This window comes from Crocodylus siamensis, chromosome 3 (assembly GCF_052110815.1).
Source record: "Crocodylus siamensis isolate JL-2025a chromosome 3, ASM5211081v1, whole genome shotgun sequence".
Taxonomy (NCBI): domain Eukaryota; kingdom Metazoa; phylum Chordata; order Crocodylia; family Crocodylidae; genus Crocodylus; species Crocodylus siamensis.
This window is the reverse complement of record NC_143397.1, coordinates 23,078,896-23,101,560: the sequence shown is the minus strand read 5'-3', so window position 1 is coordinate 23,101,560 and position 22,665 is coordinate 23,078,896. Positions and strand designations below refer to the sequence as shown.

Below are 22,665 nucleotides of genomic sequence, written 5' to 3'. Positions count from 1 at the left end.
GAGATTTTAACATTACTTTTGGACATATGGCTCACAGAAATACAGATGTTAAACATGAATGGTCCATCTGAACCCAACTGGTATACTATTTTCTCATCTATGTAACAGCTTTTTCTATTATGTATGCCACAGTGAGGTTGGAAGGAAGATCCTGAAAAATTAAAACAAGCTGAATGGTAGTAACCACCAGTCATAACTAACATCATGGATATAGTGGAACAGGGAACCCTAAGCACACAGAATTTTTCCTCAAGGAGGAAGGGCATCCTCTGCATCCCACTGGCTTCACACGGGACCAGATGTACAAAGGTATTTAGGTGTCATGTCCTATAGTAAGGACTGTGGCAGCCAAGGGTTCAACATTATGGGGTAAACCCTCAGTAAAGAGTATGGTCTTTGTCGAGTCCTGTGGGCACCATCTGGGTACTTAATGCAGTACACTGGCTCAGCCATGTCTTATCCAGCTGTGTCCCTGTGCCTAAGTTAAATCATAGGTTTCATGATGACTATGGACTTGTCTAAATGCTGAGGTGAGCATATGGTGGCTATGCTATGGTGACTCCCCATCTGGACATGTTTAGGATGCAGCAACTACACTATGAGTGTTCAGAAGGGCAGTCAGAGCAGCATAAATACTGTGTTGTGACTTCCCCACCCAGCTAACATGGTGCTGAATGGTGCCGAAAGATTAGATAGGCAGCAAGATCTGCAACAGGAGTCATGTGCATCATGTGCAAAGGACCTGGGCATCTTTCTCTTGAAAAGTGGCCTGGGGGTTCCCAGTCACAGCAGTGCTGAAAATGTTTGCCCCTTTTCTAACAGAAACTGCTAAGCTGTGGCCAGCAACAGGTGGGAACACAGCTGTAAGGAGGGAAGTTTGCTACAATAAAGGTTTTGAAAGGAAGTCAAAGCCTTAAAGGGAGATTTCATGCTGAGGAGAAGGCATTTGCCCTTTGGAGCTCCCATACCGAGCCCAGCTAAATTTAATATTCTCCAAGTGAACTGACCAAAAAAAGCCACTGTGCAAACAGTTCTGGGGAAGAATCATTGCATTTGCTTCCCTCGGGGGGGACTCACTCAAGGATGTGTGGAATGTCTTCTAAAAAGGCTCTCACATCCCTGTGTACACATGCTTGGAGCAAAAATCTCTTCCAAAGGGAGCTCTATTTGTTTTAGACTGCTCTGGGGGAAATAAAGGGCATAAATTACAGACCCCTGCCATGCCGCTCTTATAACCCGGCCTTGAAATACAGTAAGGAAAGAAAATCTAAAGGGAGGCCAGGAGGGGCAAATTTGACGGGCAAGTTAGTACTTTCCCACAACCAAAGCAAAATTACTAATACTTTTCCCCAAGCTGGAAACATGGGGAGTTTGCTTGAGTTTATCCAAAGCAGCCTCCCAGCACTAGCATTCGGTTTTATCTGTGGCACTCTTGCCAAGGCGCTGGGAACTCTGTCAGCCCTGTCTGACGTAGCGCTGTCCATCTCTTCTATCCCAGGGGCCTGTTCCCCTCACAAATGGCAGAAGACCTACAATAGAGGAGACATTAAATTCACTTTCTTTCCTGGTGCTGTCCCATTCTAGTCATTCTTAGGCTACAAATCCCAGACCCTACTCCTTTGCATGGACAAATGGGACAATCCCATCCTATTTACCTGGTGTCGAAACACAAAACACCTGCCTGCCCAGATTGCACTGCTTCTGCACATCCAACCATTTTAGTGTGAAAACACAGCAACAGTCCTGAGAGGAGGGACCAGAGGCCAGGTCTCCCCTCCCAGTCCACCAGGTTTTTCTTCCCTTCTGCTCCCTGTGTCTGGCCTAATGAATCTTGACTTTGCTGCAGAGTGAAACAGGTTTAGGAAGAGGAGGGGCGATGACTGTTTCCCCTGCAGAATAGTCCACTGTCTGTTTGGCAGGAGGAGGGCACACAGGCTTGAATCTCCTCAGACTGAGGGAACTGAACCTACGCCTCGCTTCATGGCAGAGGGCTCCAACAATGGGCTGGTACAAGAGGGTGCAATGGCACCACCAGGTCCTCCACTGGTAGCTGCGATTTATAAGGAAGTGTTGGTTCAAAGGTTGGAAAAGCAGTGGCACCAGTGGAGTTTAGGTGCATCCAGGTGCATCTAAAGAGACATTTGCAGACCTACAATACTGGACTTGAGTGCCCAAATTGTGATTACGTCTCACTTCCAGATGCCAAGCCTTTGTTTGGATCTAGGCCCTAGGCATTAAACCTTAACAATAAAGGAACAACAACATCTTTCAGTCAGGAAAGTGACTGTTTTGGCAGAATAAACGATCACGGGGATTTTAGAAACCTGTTTTGGCAGAGCAAATATCGGTTGCCAAGAGCTGTCAGGTGCTGCCAGCCCGATCTGAATGAGGGCTCTTGAATCAGCAGCAAGAGACTCCACGTGCTCCTGTTAATTCTTTGAGACAGCCAGGGTGATCCTGGCAAACGCTCCAGCTTCAGTGTGCTCCTGCAGTCACATATATGCTAACCTTAAAGAGGCCAGAGGATAATTCCTATAGAGGAGATGCAGTGAGGGGTCAATATAGGTTGCTTCATAGTGTACAATGCAGCCCGGGGGATGCTGTCTGTGGGCTGCTGTAATTGGTGCAAGGGACCATTTTGGGCCCCACAGAAACCCAGAACCAGGGGGTGCAAAGGTGGAGGAGAGCACCGTGGAGGTGGAGGGCACTGTGCCTCTTCTCTGAGTTGCATCCTCAGGATCTCCTGCCTTCCAGAAGAGTCCCTGCCTTTTTTGTGGATACCAGCCTCTTCCCTGCCTTGATTGTGGATAACACCAATCTGCTAAGTTCCCTGTGGCTGTAACAGTACCTTGGCTGTGCTCAGTAGTAACCATAATTGTCCAGCACAACATCACAACCATGCTACTAATGGTCTATTACTCACTTCAACATGTTCAGAAGCTCTCGCATCGCTCTGGGTTTCCTGTGTTGAGGTCCATAAACAGCCAGCTGAATCTGCAAACACTGTGCAGGATAAAATGGACATAAAAGGACAAAAGCTGGTTCTGAAATCAATCAAGTCACCTGGTAAACAGATTCACTGTGTTTGGCACCTAGTAATCTGTATGTTAGTAAAGAAACACCAGTGTTTCCAAGCAGAAAAGATAAAAGGAATATAGCACAACCCCATAGTCATAATCTTCCCCACCTCGAGACCACATTAGAAGAGGGCACTAGCTCTCTTCTAATAGAGTGAGTCAATTTGCTGCATCTTGGTGGTGGGAATGTTAAAAGCGGGGGTCTGGAGAATGCTGTTATAAACAGGATTTCTGTTTATAAAGGGCTTGTTCTGGTGTTTGAAAATTTGGCATTAGACACCACATGGAGACTTCAAATCCCTCCTGCCTAAAGTCACTACCAGTGACTATTTGATTTTAAGAATTTTTTCTGTAGCCTACAGAAAAGCTGCTAGAATCCAAGAGCTCTCTTCTTTAGATTTAAGTGCACAGGTTCACATAAAAAATCATAGCATTATTACATGATGCTTTTCATCATCAGAGCCCTCAGTGACCAAGTAATTCACCTGCAAGGAATATTAACCACTGGGGAAACTGAAGCAGAGACGCTGGGTAGGGGCTAGTTTCTCTCCTGCTGGTCAGGGGAAGGGAGCCACTTTTCCTTTTAATTCATGGGGTTTCCTTTTATTCATTCATTAGCATGGAGAACAGGGTGGCAGAAGACTATGCCCATCTCCTAGTAGGCCCTTCCCCTCTTCCCTCAACATCAGATATTCTGGTCACCTTCCCATCTCCAGCTGTATGTTGGCAGCAATCTTGTGAGTTCATCAGCACTACTGACTCCAAAAAGAATCCAAACCAGTCCAGCAGTTCTACAGGGATAAAGGCCAGGGTAGCTGCTCGCCCAGCTTGCCTATGGCACACACGAAGGGGCTCCTGGGTGTGTGAGAGATTTATGCAGGTCAGTAAGACTTAGGAGTTTGTGTTAAGCTCTGTGCTAAACTACACCTGATTCCTTGGCGAGCTCATTTGAAGCTATCTAGTGCATCTCTACAACACTACTTTGCCATTTGCCATGTAAACCCACCTAAATGTAATTGTACTCAATGCCATTTTGAGACAAACTTGAGATGATAAATGCAAGAAATAAGCAACATAACATTAGTATTACCTTACTGAAGAGCTGATGAGCCTCTCTTATCTCTCCTTCTGCTAAGCAGATACTGCCCATGAGATGGTAAATTTCAACCGTCTTCTCACTAAAATCACTATTGATGTCTATGTTGGCCTTTAAGGAATCGTCCAGCAGTTTGTAGGCTTGCTAAACGACAAAAATCCAAAAGCTGATCAGCACATAAAATATGGCAGTGTCCAGAACAGACTCCTTAAATGATTGCTTGATGTAACTTTTTTTGGGTGCCTGTAGATGCACGGGGAATTACAGTGCATTGGAGAAGGCAGTCCAGGGGAGAGAGACTTAACGGTGGGAGTCTACTATAGACCTCCCAACCAGCGAGAAGAGCTCGACCAGGAATTCTTAGGTCAGCTCACAGAGGCAGTGAGGGCTAAGGATGTGGTCATCATGGGGGACCTGAACTTCCCAGACATCTGCTGGGAGGAGCAGTCAGCCAAGTCTGATCGCTCACGTCGGTTCTTAGCCAGAGTGCAGGAGGTGCACAGTCCCACCAGGGGAGACGCCTTGTTGGACCTGGTGCTGGCCACGGGTGATGACCTGGTGAGGGGGCTGCGGGTGATGGGCCACCTGGGAGACAGCGATCATCGCTTGCTGGAATTCACCATCCAGCGTAAGGTGGCAAAGGGCTGCAGCAAGGCAACAGCCCTAGACTTTAGGAGGGCTGACTTCAACAAGCTAAGGAGGATCGTTGGGGAAGCGCTGAGGACCCAGAGGGGAAGGGAATCAGATGTCGAAGGTGAGTGGTTGCTCCTTAAGGAGACGATCCTCCATGCCCAAAGGGAGGTAATCCCAACAAGGGTCAAAGGGAGCAGGAGGGCACATAAACCCCCATGGCTCACTAAGAGCATCCGGGAATGTCTCCTTGCTAAAAGGGAGGCATACACCCAATGGAGAGATGGGGTCATCACCAAGAAGGACTATGTTACAGTCGCCCGAGGATGTAGGGGGGCAGTCAGGAGGGCCAAGGCAGAGATGGAGATAGGACTAGCTTCCCGGATTGGGGACAATAAGAAGTCCTTCTTCAAATACATAGGGGGTAAAAAGAGGGTCCCGGGTAATGTGGGGCCCCTGCAGGACACGATGGGCAACTTAGTCATCACGCCAGATGACAAAGCTAACATATTTAACGATTTCTTTGCCTCTGTCTTCCTAAGTAGGGACCAGTTCAGCCACCTCCCTGCTGGGCCCCCCTTGGGCCCCGAGAGAGACACGCCTGGGCCAAGGGTTAGCGAGGAGTTAGTTAGGGTACTTCTGGAGAGGCTGGACGTGTTCAAGTCCGCTGGTCCGGACGATCTTCACCCTAGGGTTCTACAGGAACTGGTCGAGGTCATTGCGGGACCCCTGGCGCGGCTCTATGAGCACTCGTGGTGCTCTGGTGAGGTGCCGGAGGACTGGAAGAGGGCCAATGTGGTCCCTATCTTCAAAAAGGGAAAAAAAGAGGACCCGGGAAATTACAGGCCAGTTAGTCTTACCTCAATCCCGGGTAAGCTCTTTGAAAAAATTATCCTGGCACACATCCAGGAGGGCCTTGCGGGGGAATGCATGCTTAGGGGCAACCAACATGGGTTCATCAGTGGCAGGTCTTGTCAGACCAACCTGGTGGCCTTTTACGATCAGGTCACCAAATCATTAGACGCAGGGGTTGCTGTGGATGTAGTCTTTCTGGACTTCCGGAAGGCTTTCGACACTGTCTCTCACCCTGTCCTCATCAAAAAGCTGGGAGACTGTGGTGTCGATGCCCACACGGTCAAATGGGTCGCCAACTGGTTGGAGGGCCGCACCCAGAGGGTGGTAGTGGATGGGTTCTTCTCGACCTGGAAGGATGTGGGCAGTGGGGTTCCGCAGGGCTCGGCCTCGGGCCCGCACTGTTCAACATCTTCATCAGTGACTTGGATGAGGGGGTAGAAAGCACCCTGTTCAAGTTTGCTGATGACACTAAGATGTGGGGGGATGTGGGTGCACTAGAAGGGTGCAATAGGCTACAAGCTGACCTTGACAGGTTGCAACAGTGGGCGGATGAGAATAGGATGGGGTTTAACACTGATAAGTGCAAGGTGTTGCACATGGGGAGGAAGAACCGGCACCACACTTACAGGTTGGGGAACTCCCCTCTTGCCAGCACGGAGACGGAAAAGGATCTTGGAGTCGTCATTGACTCCACGATGAACATGGGCCGGCAGTGTGGGGAGGCAGTCAAGAAGGCCAACCGTACCCTGTCATGCATCCACAGATGCATCTCGAGCAGGTCCAGGGAGGTGATCCTCCCCCTCTATGCGGCACTGGTCAGGCCGCAGCTGGAGTACTGCGTCCAGTTCTGGGCGCCACACTTCAAGAGGGACGTGGACGATATGGAAAGAGTCCAGAGGAGGGCCACTCGTATGATCAGGGGTCAGCAGGGCAGGCCTTATGAGGAGAGGCTACGGGACCTGAACCTGTTTAGCCTCCACAAGAGAAGGTTAAGGGGGGACCTTGTGGCCTGCTACAAACTGGTCAGGGGGGATCAGCAGGTATTGGGGGAGTCCCTGTTCCCCCGTGCGCTGCCAGGAGTGACCAGGAATAACGGTCACAAGCTGGCGGAGGGTAAGTTTAGATTAGATATTAGGAGGCGCTACTTCACAGTCAGGGCGGCTAGGGCCTGGAACTGGCTTCCAGGGGAAGTGGTGCAGGCTCCTAGCCTGGGGATTTTTAAAAGGAAGTTAGATAAGCACCTTGCCGGGGTCATCTGACCCCGGTGCTCTTTCCTGCCAAGGCAGGGGGTCGGACTAGATGATCTACCTAGGTCCCTTCCGACTCTAGCTACTATGATACTATGATTCAATTAATCGAGTCTGCTGGAGTGCTCTAATTAAGGCTTCTCCCACCCTGCAAAATAGAACATGCCTGAGGCTGCCCATAGCGCCTGCACTGCACTGCTGGTGCAAAGCTGCCCTATGGTCAGCAACGGGTCTGGCATAGGAGGACCTTGGTGACACACAGCTGACAAAGTGGTTGCTGTGCTACTGTCCCCTCCAGTGGCGGGTAGAGGAGGGGTGACCAGGAAGACCCTACAAATCACAGATGCCTGGTACCATAAAGTCCCCTTGCAACTGTTGGCCCTATGCAACACTGAAAGGCACAGGCTGGATTGAGAAGCTGTGGCACTGAGGCATGCAGTAAGTTTGCATACTAGTATTTGTGGTTGTGGTTACCTGCTTTTTCCCAATGCGCACAAGCCATTTGCTGAATTCTGTGACGGCTCTCAGAGTCTGGGTGTCATCTGCACTCAGCAGTGTCTGATACGCACTGAGGCTCCCTGTGAAATGCATTTCAGCAGCCACTAGAATTAAGCAAAGCAATTATCCTTAACCGATGGTACCTTCTCAATCCCACCTGCACCAGTCTCTTACCCAAATAATGGATGAACTTTGTGGCTAGAAAAAGGTCTGTTTCTATCTTTCTTAAAAGCAGACGGCCCAATTTTGCCTATTACTTCTTCAGAGAGGCTTCCACGAGTGGCAGAATTATGTCCCCCTGGAGGTAGCACGAGGTGCCAATACCATGAACTTCAGGTGTTTAATAGCCCAAAAAGCAGCTCACTGATTAAATGTGCATTCCTAACTAGTCCATGCAACATTTTCCCCTTTGTGTTGCAGCATTATAGAGTCTAGGAGAGCCGACTCTATGTCCAGAAGGCACTTACCAATGTGCTGCTCTTCTCCAGTTGCAGCATAAGCTTTACCCAGCAACAGCCCTGTTTGAGCCGCTTCAACGCTGAGCTCCCTGTGCAAGGCTACACAAATGGAATGTGCCTACAACAAAATTACAGTGATTACTTGAGCTAAATAAGCACAGCGCATGCAGGGGGTATTTTCACAGACAACACTATCTTTGTCAAGTTAGTCACAGGTGCAGAAATGAGGTAACAGGATAATTCCACCCAGCTAAACAGCTTGGCTCCTGATATTTAATACTGCCAGCATTCAGTCTGTCTTCATCCTCCAGTTTTGGCTCTTCCCCAAGTAGCAGACACTGAAATTAAAACATTGGAGATGGGCCTAAGCTGTGCACTTTGGATTCAGATTTCCAGCCCAACAGAACTTAGGGAAGGTTGTATCCAAGGGTTTGCTTTGTGCCTCCAAAAAAATGGAAGTTATTATCAACCTTCTGATTCAGGGTGAGATCCAACTCAAAGCCACACAAAAGGTTCACAGGGGTTTAATTCTGGGTATTTTGTTTGGACCATCTTTAAAAGTTATCCTTTATATCTGGTCAGTATTTAAATCTTAGCATGGGTTAAAAGAAAATATTTTGCCTCTACTTAATGTAGTCAGTAAATTAAATACGGGATCTTCAGTGTCTGAACTTCACAAACAGAGGGGATTAAAGCTCCCTAGGAAAGAGTCATGTGACAGTGACAAGCACTGAGGCACTTTCTAAACAAAATATCTTTCTAATTTAGTTGGAATAGGGAAAGGCATTTTTATTTTTAAAACTAGTCTCACCCTCAGGTTCTTCATTTGCTAACTAGATTGTATACTTTGTAACTAAGGTCTGGTTCACACACATAGCCCCTTAACTCCTGTGGGGTTGCACTTTTCACTGGAGTTGTCTGCCCTATCAGGAGTGGGGGATAAACTAGCACACCACGTCACCTGCTAACACAAGCATCTGCACCATGAGTGTTACTGCACAGCATGACCACTCTCAAGAGCAGTGAGAATACAGATCAATGAGGGCCAACATATTTGGCAGGCATGCCACAAATTAGTCCCACACCCTCCAAGTACCACTCCAATCCCCTTCCTGCCTGGTTGACTGCTCTGCTTGCTGCTCTCTGGCCTCTCTGCTACTGTGCTTCCTGTCCCCTCCCTGGTCTTCTGCCTACCACATGCAGTGGCTGCCTGTGCCACTTGTGGCACACATGCCATGGGTTGACTACCTCTGGTATAGATGACTCAGATCTTCATGGAGTCAGTGCTTGATATGTTCCTCATATCTCCATCACCATGACTTTCTGAATTAAAACAATGCATGCATCCTGACCATGATCGGAGGCAGTGCAGGGCACATTTGATTGCCACTAGCTTCAAGAGCAAGGTGTCTAATAAAAGTGTTTTAAAATGCCAACTATGTAAAAATTGCCCCCTTTAACTGCTGACTGAATGACAAAAGTACTCCTCTGTCTGGCAAAGCATATACAGCTCTGACAAAGAGAGAAGAGCTCAAACCTTTCTGGCATCACTTCAGACTTGCTTGCTAAGTTACAGGTCTGGTCAGTCCCACCTGCACAAGTTGGGTTTACCACAAGACTGACCAAGGGCTTTTGGTGCTACTGATGATGTGATATTTTTTGGAAATACCAGTAACTGAGATACAAACCAAGGACTCACATATGAGACTTGTCACTTTCTGAAGCAGAACTGCTTGAAGGAATTCTAAATAAGAGTTCCTCTAATATTTAAGCATCAGTAACTCAATATGTTGCTGAAACTGGGTTCATAAGCAAGGAAGTTGTTTGTCCTCATTGACAGGAATCTATTGAGGAAGTCCAGGCACGAATCGCCACTTACATTATAGACAGAACTGCATTGGCATCAGCAAATGTGCACCAGAGTGGAGAGACCATTGACAGGCTACAGAGTTGATGTAATGGCAAGATCCTTCAGCAAATCATTGCTGATGTAAAGCAAATAAAGAAGTGTGCCTACAGCACACTCCAAGCAGTTACTCTAACTTGGACTCTTAACTCCTGCTGCCCTGAAAGGGATTTTGAGCTTTCTTACCTTCAGTAGATACGCAATGGCTTTTTCATGGTTTTCCTTTAGTTGCTCCATTTGGGCAATTTCCTGATAAAGACTAATCAGTTCTGGAGCCATATCTCCTTCTGCTGAAGTTACAGCAGTGACAGCTTTTTCAAAATAACCCGTGGCAAAACCCAACTTGTTCTGCTGCAAACATGTCCTGGAAGAAAGTGAGGAAATGGGTCCTTTAGTCTAAAGCACATATCAGAATAAGTATGATATTCAGTTAGGGAGACTCTGATCCTGCTCCCATGCACAAAGAAAACTCCTACCGAAGTCACGGACCCTGTCTGATTCCTGTGACATGGTTTTTCAAAACAGCAGAGATCTAGTCCTCACTTACACATGGCATTCAGTTTAGGCCTCCTTCATTTATTTACCTGCCGAGTGCAATGACCAGGTCTTTCTGAGATATTTTCAGTCCCGTGATCACTCCTTCATCCAGCTCCTGCAGTTCTTCCATGATCTTCTCTGCCTTCTGCAGATTGACATAAGATTCTTTGCCAGTAGGACAGTCAAGGAAAGCCACCAAAGGCACGTGCCATCAGCCAAACAAACACAATCACACAACCAGAAACTAATCTTTACCATTTCTTTGCTCAGACATTTGTTTCCAGGACAGTCTCTGCACATCAATCAACACCAGTTGAGAAGCATGTTTGTTGCTTTGGCTTCTCTGTCGCTTCCCTGCAGGAAATGACTTTGGCAAGGGAGTGGGGGCTTAAAGGAAATGGTGCATTACATTACTCTCAAAGTCTATTGCTGTGCTGGCTTCTCTCCTCAGAAAATGGCTTGCACTAGAAAGAAATGGCTTGCACTAGAAAGTTAGTTTGACTATCTGGACTAGGCAGTTAGTCCAATAAAAGATATCATCCAAAGAAATCCTTGTGTCTCTCATTACTCACAAAAGCAGCCACCATGGTCCCCATGGTCCCATGCATGGAACTGCAAATGTATGTGGTGTTCCTCAAAGTATAACACAAGCCACACTGCCCTGAGGCCTCTGTAAGTAAAGAGGGATGAAATACGATGTTGGATATGAGGGATAGAGGATGAAAAAGCCAAGGGAAGGGCTAGGGGGACTATTCCCTGCTCTGACTGTCTCTGGATTCCCATAGGATTTTTGGCTTGTGGTCAAGCCTTCCAGTGACATTTTGCTTTTGCAGAAATCTAATATCACTTTTTGGGACAAAACTGCCAAAAAGAAATACCAATTTTAGTTTTGGGGCACAGCTTTCCCTTGTACAATAATATAGCGTGGGTAAAAGCAGCTAGTAGACTGTTTGGTTGTGCCTTAAATGCAAAACTGCAAGCCATTTTCCACAAATGGTTATGGTCAGAAGGCTTCTGAAATCAGCTCGTCTGACCCCCTGTATAACACAGAATTTCATTCAATTATCGTCTTAGCGAAATTCACAGCTTGTGTTTGGCTGAAGCACATGTTCCAGCAAGACATCTAGTCTGGATTTGAAGACAGCAAGTAATGGAAGATTTGTCACCTCTCATGACAGTTTGTTTTAACACTTGACCATGGTTAAAAAAGTGTCTTTTTCTGGTCCTAATCTTGATTTAACAACTCCCTGTGTTGGGCAGGTCACTGAATGTCTTTGGCCTCTGTTTTTCTATCTATACCACCCACCAATGCCCACTTTGCTGTACAGGATGGTTTACCATTGAATGAGCTGTGACATGCAGTTGCTTCAAGGTGAAAAAGACCATGTAACATTCATGATGTGACATTAATAACCATTTTGTATTAGACACTTTAATCTGAAGTATTTTCACAGGCAAGGATATTTGTTTTGTGCCAGGTGGGCTGTCCCCAAGGTATAGTAGAGAGTCACAAGTGTTCCTAAGATTTCTCCCTTTTCTCCCAGAGATGAAGGAAGGTGCCCCCGTGTGAGGAGGGCATGTCTGGCTGATTCAGCATGCTGTATGGCCTGTGCAGGCAGACCTGGAAGACAACAGCTTGCTCAAAAAACACAGAAAATATCCAAGCAGATGTCTGTCCTGAACTATTGGAGCTCCTTAGAGAGACACAAATTAGTCGCTGGAGGAAAAACCTGGCATTATTGATGTCTGTGGGAGCTGTGCCATTGACTTTTTAAGACCGGGATTTCACCCCCAGTCCATAGGAAAATAATTAGAAGAGTTCAAGGAAGAAGATTAGCCCTTCCAGCTATCACTGGGCTCTCCACAGACCTACTGTGCCAATAGAGAAGATGCACCATGGGGAAATATGTAGAAGGGAACACAGCATAGTCATGGCTTATGCAACCCCTCCTCCACAATACATAATGTTTTATGGAAATAAGATTATTAATTTTATATTTAGTCCTACTGTCCCCCTTGCCAAAGTCCCCATACAATGCAGCCATCTGTGTACCATCACCGGCACATTGTGTCCGCACCTTCCCTCTCCTTGGGGAGTCAGAGTACCATTAGGCAAGAAAATACCTAATTGCTATTTAAAAAAATCAGCCAGCAGCCAGAAAAGGCAGACTGCTCTGAGCACACTCTTTGCATTTCTGAGCATTAAAGCAGGTTCTAACTCAGTAAACTGTGGCTCACAGGTGCGATCTCCCAGCTGGGAAATATATTGCTATTTCCAAAGCAAATCCTCAGATGAGCAGGGAAGTTGCCCATAATTGTATTTCAGAGAACTTTGCCAGCACTTTTATTTCTCCATATACTTTCTTTATCACTAGGAAAGGAAAGGAACCAGGGCAGCCAAATCCATTGCAAGACATTTCTTTCTGCTTCCTCACAAACTCCTTTTATTACTAGTACTTATAACTTTGGTGAGCACACAAAGAAATTTACCCAGATTGCTACAGGCTTAGCCAGATAAGGGGTCCATTGAGTCTGGAATCCATCTCTGACCACACCAGATCATAGAGAAGTCAGGCTGGAAGGAACCTTGATAGGTCATCTGGTGAGTCCAACCCCCTGGATCAGGCAGGGTTACACCTATCCAAACTATCTTATACTAATCCATTGTCTAACCTCTTGGCAAAATTATGTCCCCATATGGCAACCAGCAAAGCCCAGAAGCATAGGAAATACTTATAGTAGAACATAGGTGTAGCTGCTCCTAAAGCACTTCCAACCAGTGGTTGTCCAACCTCTTCTTGAACACCTCCAGTGATGGAGAGTCCACAGCTTCCCTAAGCGGACTATTCCACTGCCTCACTGTTCTAGAGTGAAGATGTTTTCCCTGGCACCCAATCTAACCCTATTGTGCTGCAACTTCAAGCCACTGGTCAGTATCCTCCTTTCTGTAGCAAAAGAAAAAAAGGTGTTTTCTCTCTTCTTTATGGCAGCCCTTCAGCTACTTGAAGACTGCTGTCATGTCCCCTCTTCAGTCCCTTTCCCACAAGCTGAACATGCCTAGCTCCTTCAGACACTCATATGATTGTAACATTTTTGTCACCTGGTTCTGGACCCTCTCTAACTTTTCCATGTCCTTTTTAAAATGTGGATCCCAAAACTACACACAGTACTATAGATGAGGCCTACCCAGTGCTGAATAGAGGCACTATTACTTCCTGTGTCTTGCACCTAATGCTTCCACTGATGCATCCCAAAACTGCGTTTGACTTTTGTGCTCCAGAGAGAGATGGAAGAGACAACTATGAAATCATCAGTTGTGAAATCCTGTAAGGTTCTCTCTCATCTCCAGCAGCTCATGGTTAGGTTGTCCTCATATTAGTTTTACAATCACATTTTGTGTGACCATGCACATTATTTGTATCTATGCAAATATCCAGTCCTTCCTGAACCCCCCAAAGTTTGTGTTCAGCGGTGTCTTGTGACAATGAGTTCCATCACTTTTGTACTGTTGAAAAATCATTTAAGTTTTGAATTTCAGTTACAGTAAGTGTACCCTTGTCCTCATTTTAAAAGGAAAAAAAAAGTTATATTTGTTACCTCCCTTCTGAGCCAGGGTGACTGTCATTCGGGTCAACATGTACCATTAAAATAAGGGCAATATAAATCAACATGTTTGAAAGCTATAAGAAACTACTGGGATCATCTGTTCTGTTCCTCTGCAAAACACAGAGCAAAGAATCCCATCCAATTGTTTCTGTCTCAAACCTTTAAATCCAATTTGAGCTATGCCACATCTTTTAGCTATTGCTGAAAATGTTGCTGTGCCAATCAAGTTTTCTATTCTGGTCTTTGAAAATTTTGTTTCCCTTGTTTGACAACCATGGCAGACAGTTAAGAGGATTCAGTAATTCTCCACACTTATTTATTGCTTTAACTTATCTTGCTTTTCATCTCCCTGGCATGTAAATTATGTCCCTTTAAGCACTGTTAGGCAGGAGGCAAGAAAATATTACAGAGCCCTGTCTGAGAGCAAGGGCATGAAATTGTCCCAATACATTTAGAATTCTGCCATTAAGAAACTAAAAAAATGCTCAGTTTTGAATCATGTGAACCATTATATGTTTAATATCCCTCATTTGTTAATGTGCCTTTCTGTGTATTCAAGGTCTGGGTCTAGGGAACACATTGGTTCATTCTTTACTTCATTACACTGACGCTAGATGGCAGCACCACTCCAGCTTTCAAACTTAATTGTAGTTCGAATGCCCATTACTTTGTAGGTTAACACATACATGTCAGTGCAGTCCCATTCCCCAGGCACTATCTTGATGTAAGCCAGAGGGGAAAGAAGACAGCACTGTATTACTTCAAGCTTGCTAAGCTCTTACAGAAGCTAGATTTCTAGTACGATATCCAAAATTAAAATTGAAAGCTTATCTTATAAATTGTTGACTGTGTGACTGGAAGAAGTCGCTGAGTTACACAAGCACATAGCCCATGCAGCTCCTGTTATGAATTACATTTTAGGCTTGTACTTTGGTGAGCTTTGTGGACCATAGCCTTTCCTTATTTACTTCACTTCTAACTTTCAAGAGTGAAAGAGGAGCTTCTGTTTCTAACATGATTTTAAATTCCTGTTTTCCTACCCCCATTCCTCAGTAATCAGTTATTGTGCTAGAGGTTGGCTTGTGGAAAGGACAAGAAAGGATATTATAGAGAGCGTGACACCAGCCCTTCCTGTCAGATGATGGAGACTATCATGATGAACTTTCCTGCCATGAAGCTTAAGTCAGCTGTGTGATAAGTATGCTACCTTCAAAGATAAGACACAGGTATGAATAAGTGGTTCTTGAAGCATCTTAAACTGAGCATGGGCAGTCTGCCTAGTGGTTAGCACAAGGTCCAGATTGGAGGTCAGCTGGGGAATAGCTGGGCTGAAGCCAGGAGATTGGAGTCTGAGACAGAGCTGAGTCAATAGGCAGAGGCAGAGGGCGGGAGGCAAGCCAGGTCGGGACCTGGAGTCTGAGAACAAGACAGAGCAAGGCACGAGGCAGAGGCCAGGTTTAGCAACAGTATGTTGAGCCAGGGCTGGAGACAGGAACACAGGAAACAGCAGACTAGTTTGAAGGCAACAACAACCTTACTGCTCAGGCAAGTTTATGCTTCCCATATAGGCCTTGAATAGGCTGGAGGGGCCAACCAATTAGGAGTCCCAGCCAATTAGGGGTCAGAGACTGGTGGCCTTCACAGCAGGAGGGGAGAACAACAATGACAACTCATTTCCTACTGGCCTGCCTTCAGCTACAAATAAAGTAGTAGCCTGGTGCTGGGTTGTGCTGGTGTTTGCCTCTAGAGCCCCCAGATCCAATGTCTGAGACCAAATCCCAACACTTCCAACCATCCAGTCCTTGGCCAAGTTACATTTCCACATATGATCCTGTTGAGATCTTACAGAGAAGAACTGAAACCAGTTTTATCCTTGAATAAATATTGACTCCTGGGAATAAACCAAGTATGATTTGAGCCTATTGATTACTAAAATTTTAGAAAAGGTATTATACAACCTGATGCAAGCATGCACATTGGTCCTCCTGACACCAGCATCTACTTCTCAGAGTACCATTGCTCCTCTGGCTGGCAGTTGCAGAATTTAAAGCTCTGCAGGTCATTTTTCCCCATGAAGGAAACATCAGTGACACAGACTATGGCATACTCTGTTGTATACTTTATACCAGTCTTGGAGGAGAGGTGGCCACAAACAGCACACACGCAACTTCATCTTCCTGCTGACTCAGAAAACTCATCTATGCCTGGTCCCCAGGAAGCTACTGTTTCTGCAGAACGTTCTCCAAATACAGAGAATAAGGCAACACCACAGCTTCTCTGAAAGAACCACTTCAAAAGATGCCATAACAACCACCTAGCCTTTATTCAAGGACTAAACACTTGCTTGCACAGGAAGAGAGAAATGGGACTATTTTATATAACAGTGCCTGCTTGCATCTCCTTCCACAATGTGTTCTCTGATAACTAGTGTGGTCCTGCGAAGACACATGCGTGTACATAACCACTCATCTGGTAGCCTTGTTTGTGAACATGTGTATATATGTGTGTGACTTAAGTACTGAAACCAGTTTTAGACTCTTTCATGTTTCTGAAGTAGGGCAACTGAGAGCAGAAGATACACACCTTGCAAAATCATATAGCCGTGAGCAAGATTGGTGAATGCTTGTGCCATTTTCCAGTGCCCGTCTCCATAAATGATTCTAGCAAGAGCCACATATCGGGTCAGTTCCCTGATGGCTTTATGAACCTGAAAAACAACACAACATAGGCAATATGATTTCTTTTTGTTTAAAAAGAAATATCATTTTGGGCTCCATATAGCCCCTGGAAGTGGTTTATTTCCCCTAAGCTAGGTGGAGAAATATATACACATAGATAAGAAAATAAACTGAAGCCTTGAATGAGCTGATGTCAGAATTACACAGAACAAAGGATTCTTGCTTTGGATTCTCATGGTTCAGTTACAGCTTCCTCTTGCCTTGAACACTGCAGTCTCTTGCCTCCCTGACTTTCACTTCATCCTCTTCAATACAGTCAAAATGCTGCTGGCAAATATCAGTTTCATGTCACTCAGACCAAATCCATCCCGCTTCTCTTAAAGACACTTCTCTGACTTCCCCTTATCTTTAGGGTTTCTGCCTTCACCTTCAAGACTCAGTGCAGCTTAGCTCTTACCAACCTCTGTAATTTTTTTTGTTCTCTACTTCATCTCTTCCATTCTCCCAAAGCCACCTGCACTGCTGCTTTCTTTTGTGTCTTCTTTTCACTGTCATCTCTGTGCTTACTTCACTGGGGATCCCAATGACTGTAATCCCTTTGTCACGTTTTTGCTCTCTAGCACTTTAAATAATATAAGAAAACTGCAGCAGCGCTGCCGGATTCTAAATAACTGTGTTTACTAAGTATATGCTAACAGACAAGGCCTGGCCACATGTTCATTATATCTATGTGCATGCATGTGCACACATGCACCAGTTGCTTTGATAGATCCAGTGATTTCTTCAATGGTCCACTAGAGGGCTCTCAAACTTAACAGAGTAGTAGTACCTGGTTCCTATATGCTATTCTATCTACCAGGAGTACATATTGCAGGGGTATATATCCTATATACCAGGAGTACTCAAGTCCCAGCCCATGGACCAGATCTGCCCCACCTGTGTCCTGTCATTTGGCCTGCAGGGCTCCCCACAGGTCTGAAAATGGGGAGCGGTGGCACTACTCCCCTGCTCCCAAATTTCCAGATTTGTGGGGAGCCCTGCAGGCTGGATAGCACGGCTCTGTGCACTGTATCAGGCACACAGGGAGGTGCAGGGCATTATCCTGGCATGCAGGGCTAGGCAGAGGTAGCATGGGGACCCAGCGCCAGCTCCTGGTGCACAGGGCCCAATCCTGGTGTGTGGGGCCTGATCCAGTCTGCAGGGCCAAAAGTATGAGTACCGCTGTACTGTTTTTTATGCTTTTTATGACAGAATTCTCCCTTAAAAGCACTTCAAGAAAAAGGATAGGAAAAAAAAAAAGATCGAAACCAAGCAATGTGGCACAAAGGGGACACATGCTCTAGTTAATGTGGATTAATCACTCCTGTGAAGTTGTCTTCTACCTTTCATTTCCTGCAAGTTCTTCAGGGTAGAAACCTTGCTTCCCCACTCAGCTTTCAGGAACCTTATAAGTAATTTATGCTCAGTAAAACCAATAGCATTCAATTTACTGAATCGTATTGATCTGACAAGACATACAGCTGTTGCATCCATAGAAGAGGTTTCATAGGAAGGCTCTCGCCCATGTGTCTACTGCACATTCACTACTGAACTATCACAGACCACAGCTGGTCTATTTTGTGGATGTAAGGCCAGATCTGCACCTAGTGCCAGATCAGGAAAGGCTCAGAAAGAATTCCCTCAGCAGACAAGTGACATAAGTAGCTCAAAAAGCACCTTTCTATGGCAGGATTCAGAATATATTGATGCAGGTAAGCCAACAAAGGGATCTTTGCATAAGGGAAGAATAGTGGGATGGAGCAGCAGCAGGCTGAAGAATTTGTCAAGACAGCAAATACCAGGGGACTATTAATATCCCCGTATGTTCGAGAAAGTAATTCTCAGAAATGTCGTGATGATGACTAACACCTCTCTGCTGCCATGCTTAGGCCTTGAGATCTATTTTTGGCTCCTTGAGGATGATTGCTAATTCTTTGAAACTTTCCTTCTAGGAGCTGAATGATCTGGCTGATGATTACAAACAGAAAAGCCTCTGACAGGAAAGTCCCTACAAACTGCCTGAGGAAAGGATGATCAAAATGTCAGTTTTGCTACCATAAAAATGAATGAAATGCAGTAGCTAAACAGTAATTCTCTCCCCACCCCTCTCTCCACGCACACATTTAAAGAAGTCATTTAAAATGCATTCAGGGGATTTATTATCTTCTACATGCAAGTTTGAGAAACTTCTCTTCCTACAGAAATAGAGGCATATATTTCACCCACAGCCTGAACTAAGCAACTGAGAGGCATGGGTGCTATAAAACTGGACCCTTGCCTATTTGGCATGAGAGGCTGATAAGCTATAGACATGACTCCAATGAGCCCCACTCCTCTTCCAGGCTGGTACGGGTGAGGTACTGGATGCCAGCACGACCACTTGTGGGGCTTGTGCAAGAGAAGGAATCCTCCTCATTGGGGTGTGAGTTTGGTAAAAGGTCCACAACCCCTTGTCACTTGGTTATTAGCTTTAAATTACCCTTAACTGGAAATTACCCACAGTTACCATTGGATGACTTAGTCATGTGTGGCTGTAAAATGGATTAGTCATCTGAATCTGCTTCCTAGTAGACAGGAAACATATTGCTAAAACAGTTATCAGAGCATGTCCCTACTTGATACCAGCCAGTAAGCCGAGAGACAGACTTACCTTAACTACCATCAGCCTTTTGGAGGCATTCCCTCCAGGAAAGGTCTACATCTATTAGGGGAAGCCGTGGTACACAGGAGTTCCTGGCTTCAGGGAAGTCCTGGCTCTGGGGAACACAATATGGACCAGGTCTAAGGCACCCTGCACAGCTGGCTGCTTTGAAGACAGATCTTGGAAACCTGGATTCCTCCACAGCCCACAAGAAAACTAAGGACACTGTCAGAATCAGAGATGTGTTTGCAATCATTTCATGTGCAACAAGAGGCTGCTGACAGACATGAAAAACAAAGAAACAGACAAAAAAAAAAGTGCTTTATCAGAAGAGGCAGTGCGTTAGTTTGACCCAGCTCCATAGCATCTATATAGATCACATGCTTCAGTGGGACTTTTTGGTGTTTTTATCTAAAGCTGATTCAATCAGTTATTAGATAAACCCAAACAAGCCCTGCTGAAGTGCCTGATCTATTCAGATATTGGGTGAGCTGGGTCCAACTAACGTGATGCCTCTTCTGGGCATGTGCTGGGCTTGGCGCAGGGGCATACTGAGTTTAAATTGATTTGAGGTGATCAAATGGCATAAATGCCTTTTTTTTTTAAGATCAGTAAGCAGTGTGTTTTCTGACGCAGCTCTGCTTTGTGGGAAAAAATTCTAACTGGCTCTAACCGAGGTCACTTAGCTAGATGCTGCATGAACATAGAACCAGAGACAGCTACCTAAAGAGGTTATAATCTACAGACTAGACAGATGCAGGAAGTGTTACTACTCCCACTTCACCAAAAGGGAACTGAGGGCACATCCACAGGAGATGCTTTATTGCACAGCAGAGCTAAATATTGTGCAGTGAGCATCAGCATCTACACGTGCAGACACTCACCGCGCAGTAATTGGCTCTAATCACGCATAAATTTGCTATCTGCAAATGCAAGTAGCAAATTTACTCAGACTACTTACTGTGCAGTAGTGCATGTGTAGATGCCTCACTGAGCGCAAATGTTGTGTTCCCAGTCAGCTGGGCAGCAGGAGGCGGAAGATTTCTCCCTGCCCCAGGAGCTGCCTGCTGCTGCGGTGGGCTCCACCACTGGAGCCTGGCTGGGGACGATGTCTCCCTGCCCCAGCAGCAGGGGGCTCCCAGACCCCGCTCCACAATCATGGGACCCAGGTGGGAAGATTATCTCCCGGCCCAAGCCCCGCAGGGCTGGCTCTGAGAGAGAAGGATCTCCCAGCATGGATCCTGGGACCAGAGGGAAGAATCTTCCAGCGCCGGCCCCACGACTGCAGAGCTAGTGCTGAGAGATAAGGATGGAGGAGTTTTAAGTAGAAACTATTACACACAGGACTTCTGTTTAGGAAGTTATAAAAAAGAATATTACCTCGTTCTTTTCAATGAACTTTTCTGCCATTTTCATTGCTCCTTGCAGTTTCTCCCTGGGTGTTGAAGCCCAGTCTGTACAGAGTGCCTCTGTCCTCATTGTCTCCTCTTCTCCTTCACTATCTCCTACTGTGCTCTCATTGTTTGATTCATCCATATGTACAGAGGCAGCTGTGCTGTTTTCCTGGACTCTGATTAGAATATACTGTAAGGTTATATTGCTTGGGAGATTTATTGCAGATCCATCTGTTTTATGCTGCACAACATTTAAACATGAAACAGGGAAAAATGCTTAAAATATTACTATTAGGATGTGAATGAAAAACAAAAGTGGCAAGTTAAAGGAGGAATTACAGGTTCCTGGGCCAACGATGCTAAAAAAAAAATCTCCCTTTGGAAATGAAGTTAAGCAACTTACACATGACAAGGAGAATCCACAGCATTCTGCCTGGATTTTGAAGGAACACACATCAGGCTGGCTTGCATTTCCTTTTTCCCAAGGAATACTAAGGAGATCCAAACTGACTGGTTACACCCGCTCAAAAGTAATGTGGAGGATAAACATATTTGCACAAAATACTTGAGCAGCAGAAGCAATGACTATTCAAATAACCTCCCTTTAGAGTTATCGCTTAATGTGCTAATCAAAACTCTCGCTCTTACTCCACACTGCCTCCGTCTGTTCTGTGTCCTCCTGCCCCGTCATAACAAGTCATAGCTCTATAGACAGCAATAATTTTCTCGCTGTACATCAACACAGCGCTAAGCAACAATAAGCACTGTTCTTAACTGGGGCCTTCAGGCTTTACTACAACAATATAATATGTTTCTTTTTTATATTGCAGTACTTAATTTTCATGGAGCAGAAGACTGCTGTGCTAGGAGCTGTACAAACGTGAAATGCTAAATGCACCATGCTTAAACACTCATCCCCTTCACATCCACTCTCTGCTGCTGGGAAAGACAGGCCAATTTGTAGCATAACGACAGTGGGCTGAGCCCACCAGGAACTACACACCCCACTCAGGGAGGTCACTGAATGTACAACTAAACTGGTGGGAATAAAAACTATAAAACAGGAGCGCAGGTTGTAGGTCACTAACTAGGGTGCCAAGGGAGGACACTAAACAGATAAGTGCGGCTAGTGCCTATGGCTTCTCAAAAAAGCCATGGGATGGACGCTGGGTGAGATGGGCTTGTGGTCTGACCCAGTATGGCAGCTCCTATGTCCTTAGCACATTGCTGACTCCTTCCCCATCCCTCTTTCTCCGACATCACCCAGAGCACAGGCATAAACATATCCTTGTAATCCGGGCAGGAGACCATTCTTGAGCTGTTGGGTTAGATCCGAAAGCCTCAGGTAGTGGGGCCTGTGCCCCAAAAAACAAGACAGATAAGCAGAACCGGGTAGACCCCCTCCCGCTCCCCACTGCAGCACACGCAGACATGGCTGAAGGACCCTGGCTCTAAATGACTTCCCAGCTGCAGTGAATGTAGTCCGCACTCCACTTCACATTACAATACACCAATCACCGCTGCCCAGAGACCAGGTTGTTTTTTTCCTCCCTGCTGCCTGCCTGCTCCCCCTTACTGCATGGTCCATGATCTAATGACTGTAATAGAGAAATGACACAGCTCAGGGCAGCAGAGCTCAGAGGAGAGACAGACACAAGGTATCACCTGCTGACCGCACTGGAGCGAATGCCCAGCAAGAACTACTCCTCCGCTGAGCAGGGCCAAGCGCCTGCGCTCAGCTCTGCAGCCATTTGCTCCGTGCTCTTTCCATGAAGGACTTGTTCAGTTCTGGCAGGTTCAATGTAATTTCAATGAGTCAATTAGCAGGCATCTCTCCTCCTTCTGTATAATCTGGAGCCTTTATTCTCCCTTTTCCCCAAGTCAGAGGCTTTTGTGACTGGCTCCACCCCCCACACTGTAGTCCTGACAACCACATGCACTGCCCTAAGCTGTAGTCTGGGTGACAGTACACTCACACATGCACATGCGTGCACGACTGCCCC

At 46.0% G+C, this 22,665-nt stretch overlaps 1 protein-coding gene across 1 annotated transcript; it reads right to left on the bottom strand.

Annotated features, from left to right (window-relative positions):
• Positions 1 to 190: 190 nt before the first annotated feature.
• Positions 191 to 22,439, bottom strand: TTC23L (tetratricopeptide repeat domain 23 like). The gene is made up of 11 exons (XM_090037931.1): positions 22,328 to 22,439; positions 20,649 to 20,838; positions 16,494 to 16,617; positions 11,769 to 11,925; positions 10,352 to 10,477; positions 9,954 to 10,131; positions 7,871 to 7,979; positions 7,380 to 7,507; positions 4,168 to 4,317; positions 2,924 to 3,003; positions 191 to 1,529 (listed from the first exon to the last, which is right to left on the bottom strand). The coding sequence occupies exons 2-11, from the start codon at positions 20,802 to 20,804 to the stop codon at positions 1,490 to 1,492; spliced, it is 1,248 nt and encodes a 415-aa protein (XP_089894057.1). The 5' UTR covers positions 20,805 to 20,838; positions 22,328 to 22,439; the 3' UTR covers positions 191 to 1,489.
• Positions 22,440 to 22,665: the final 226 nt, after the last annotated feature.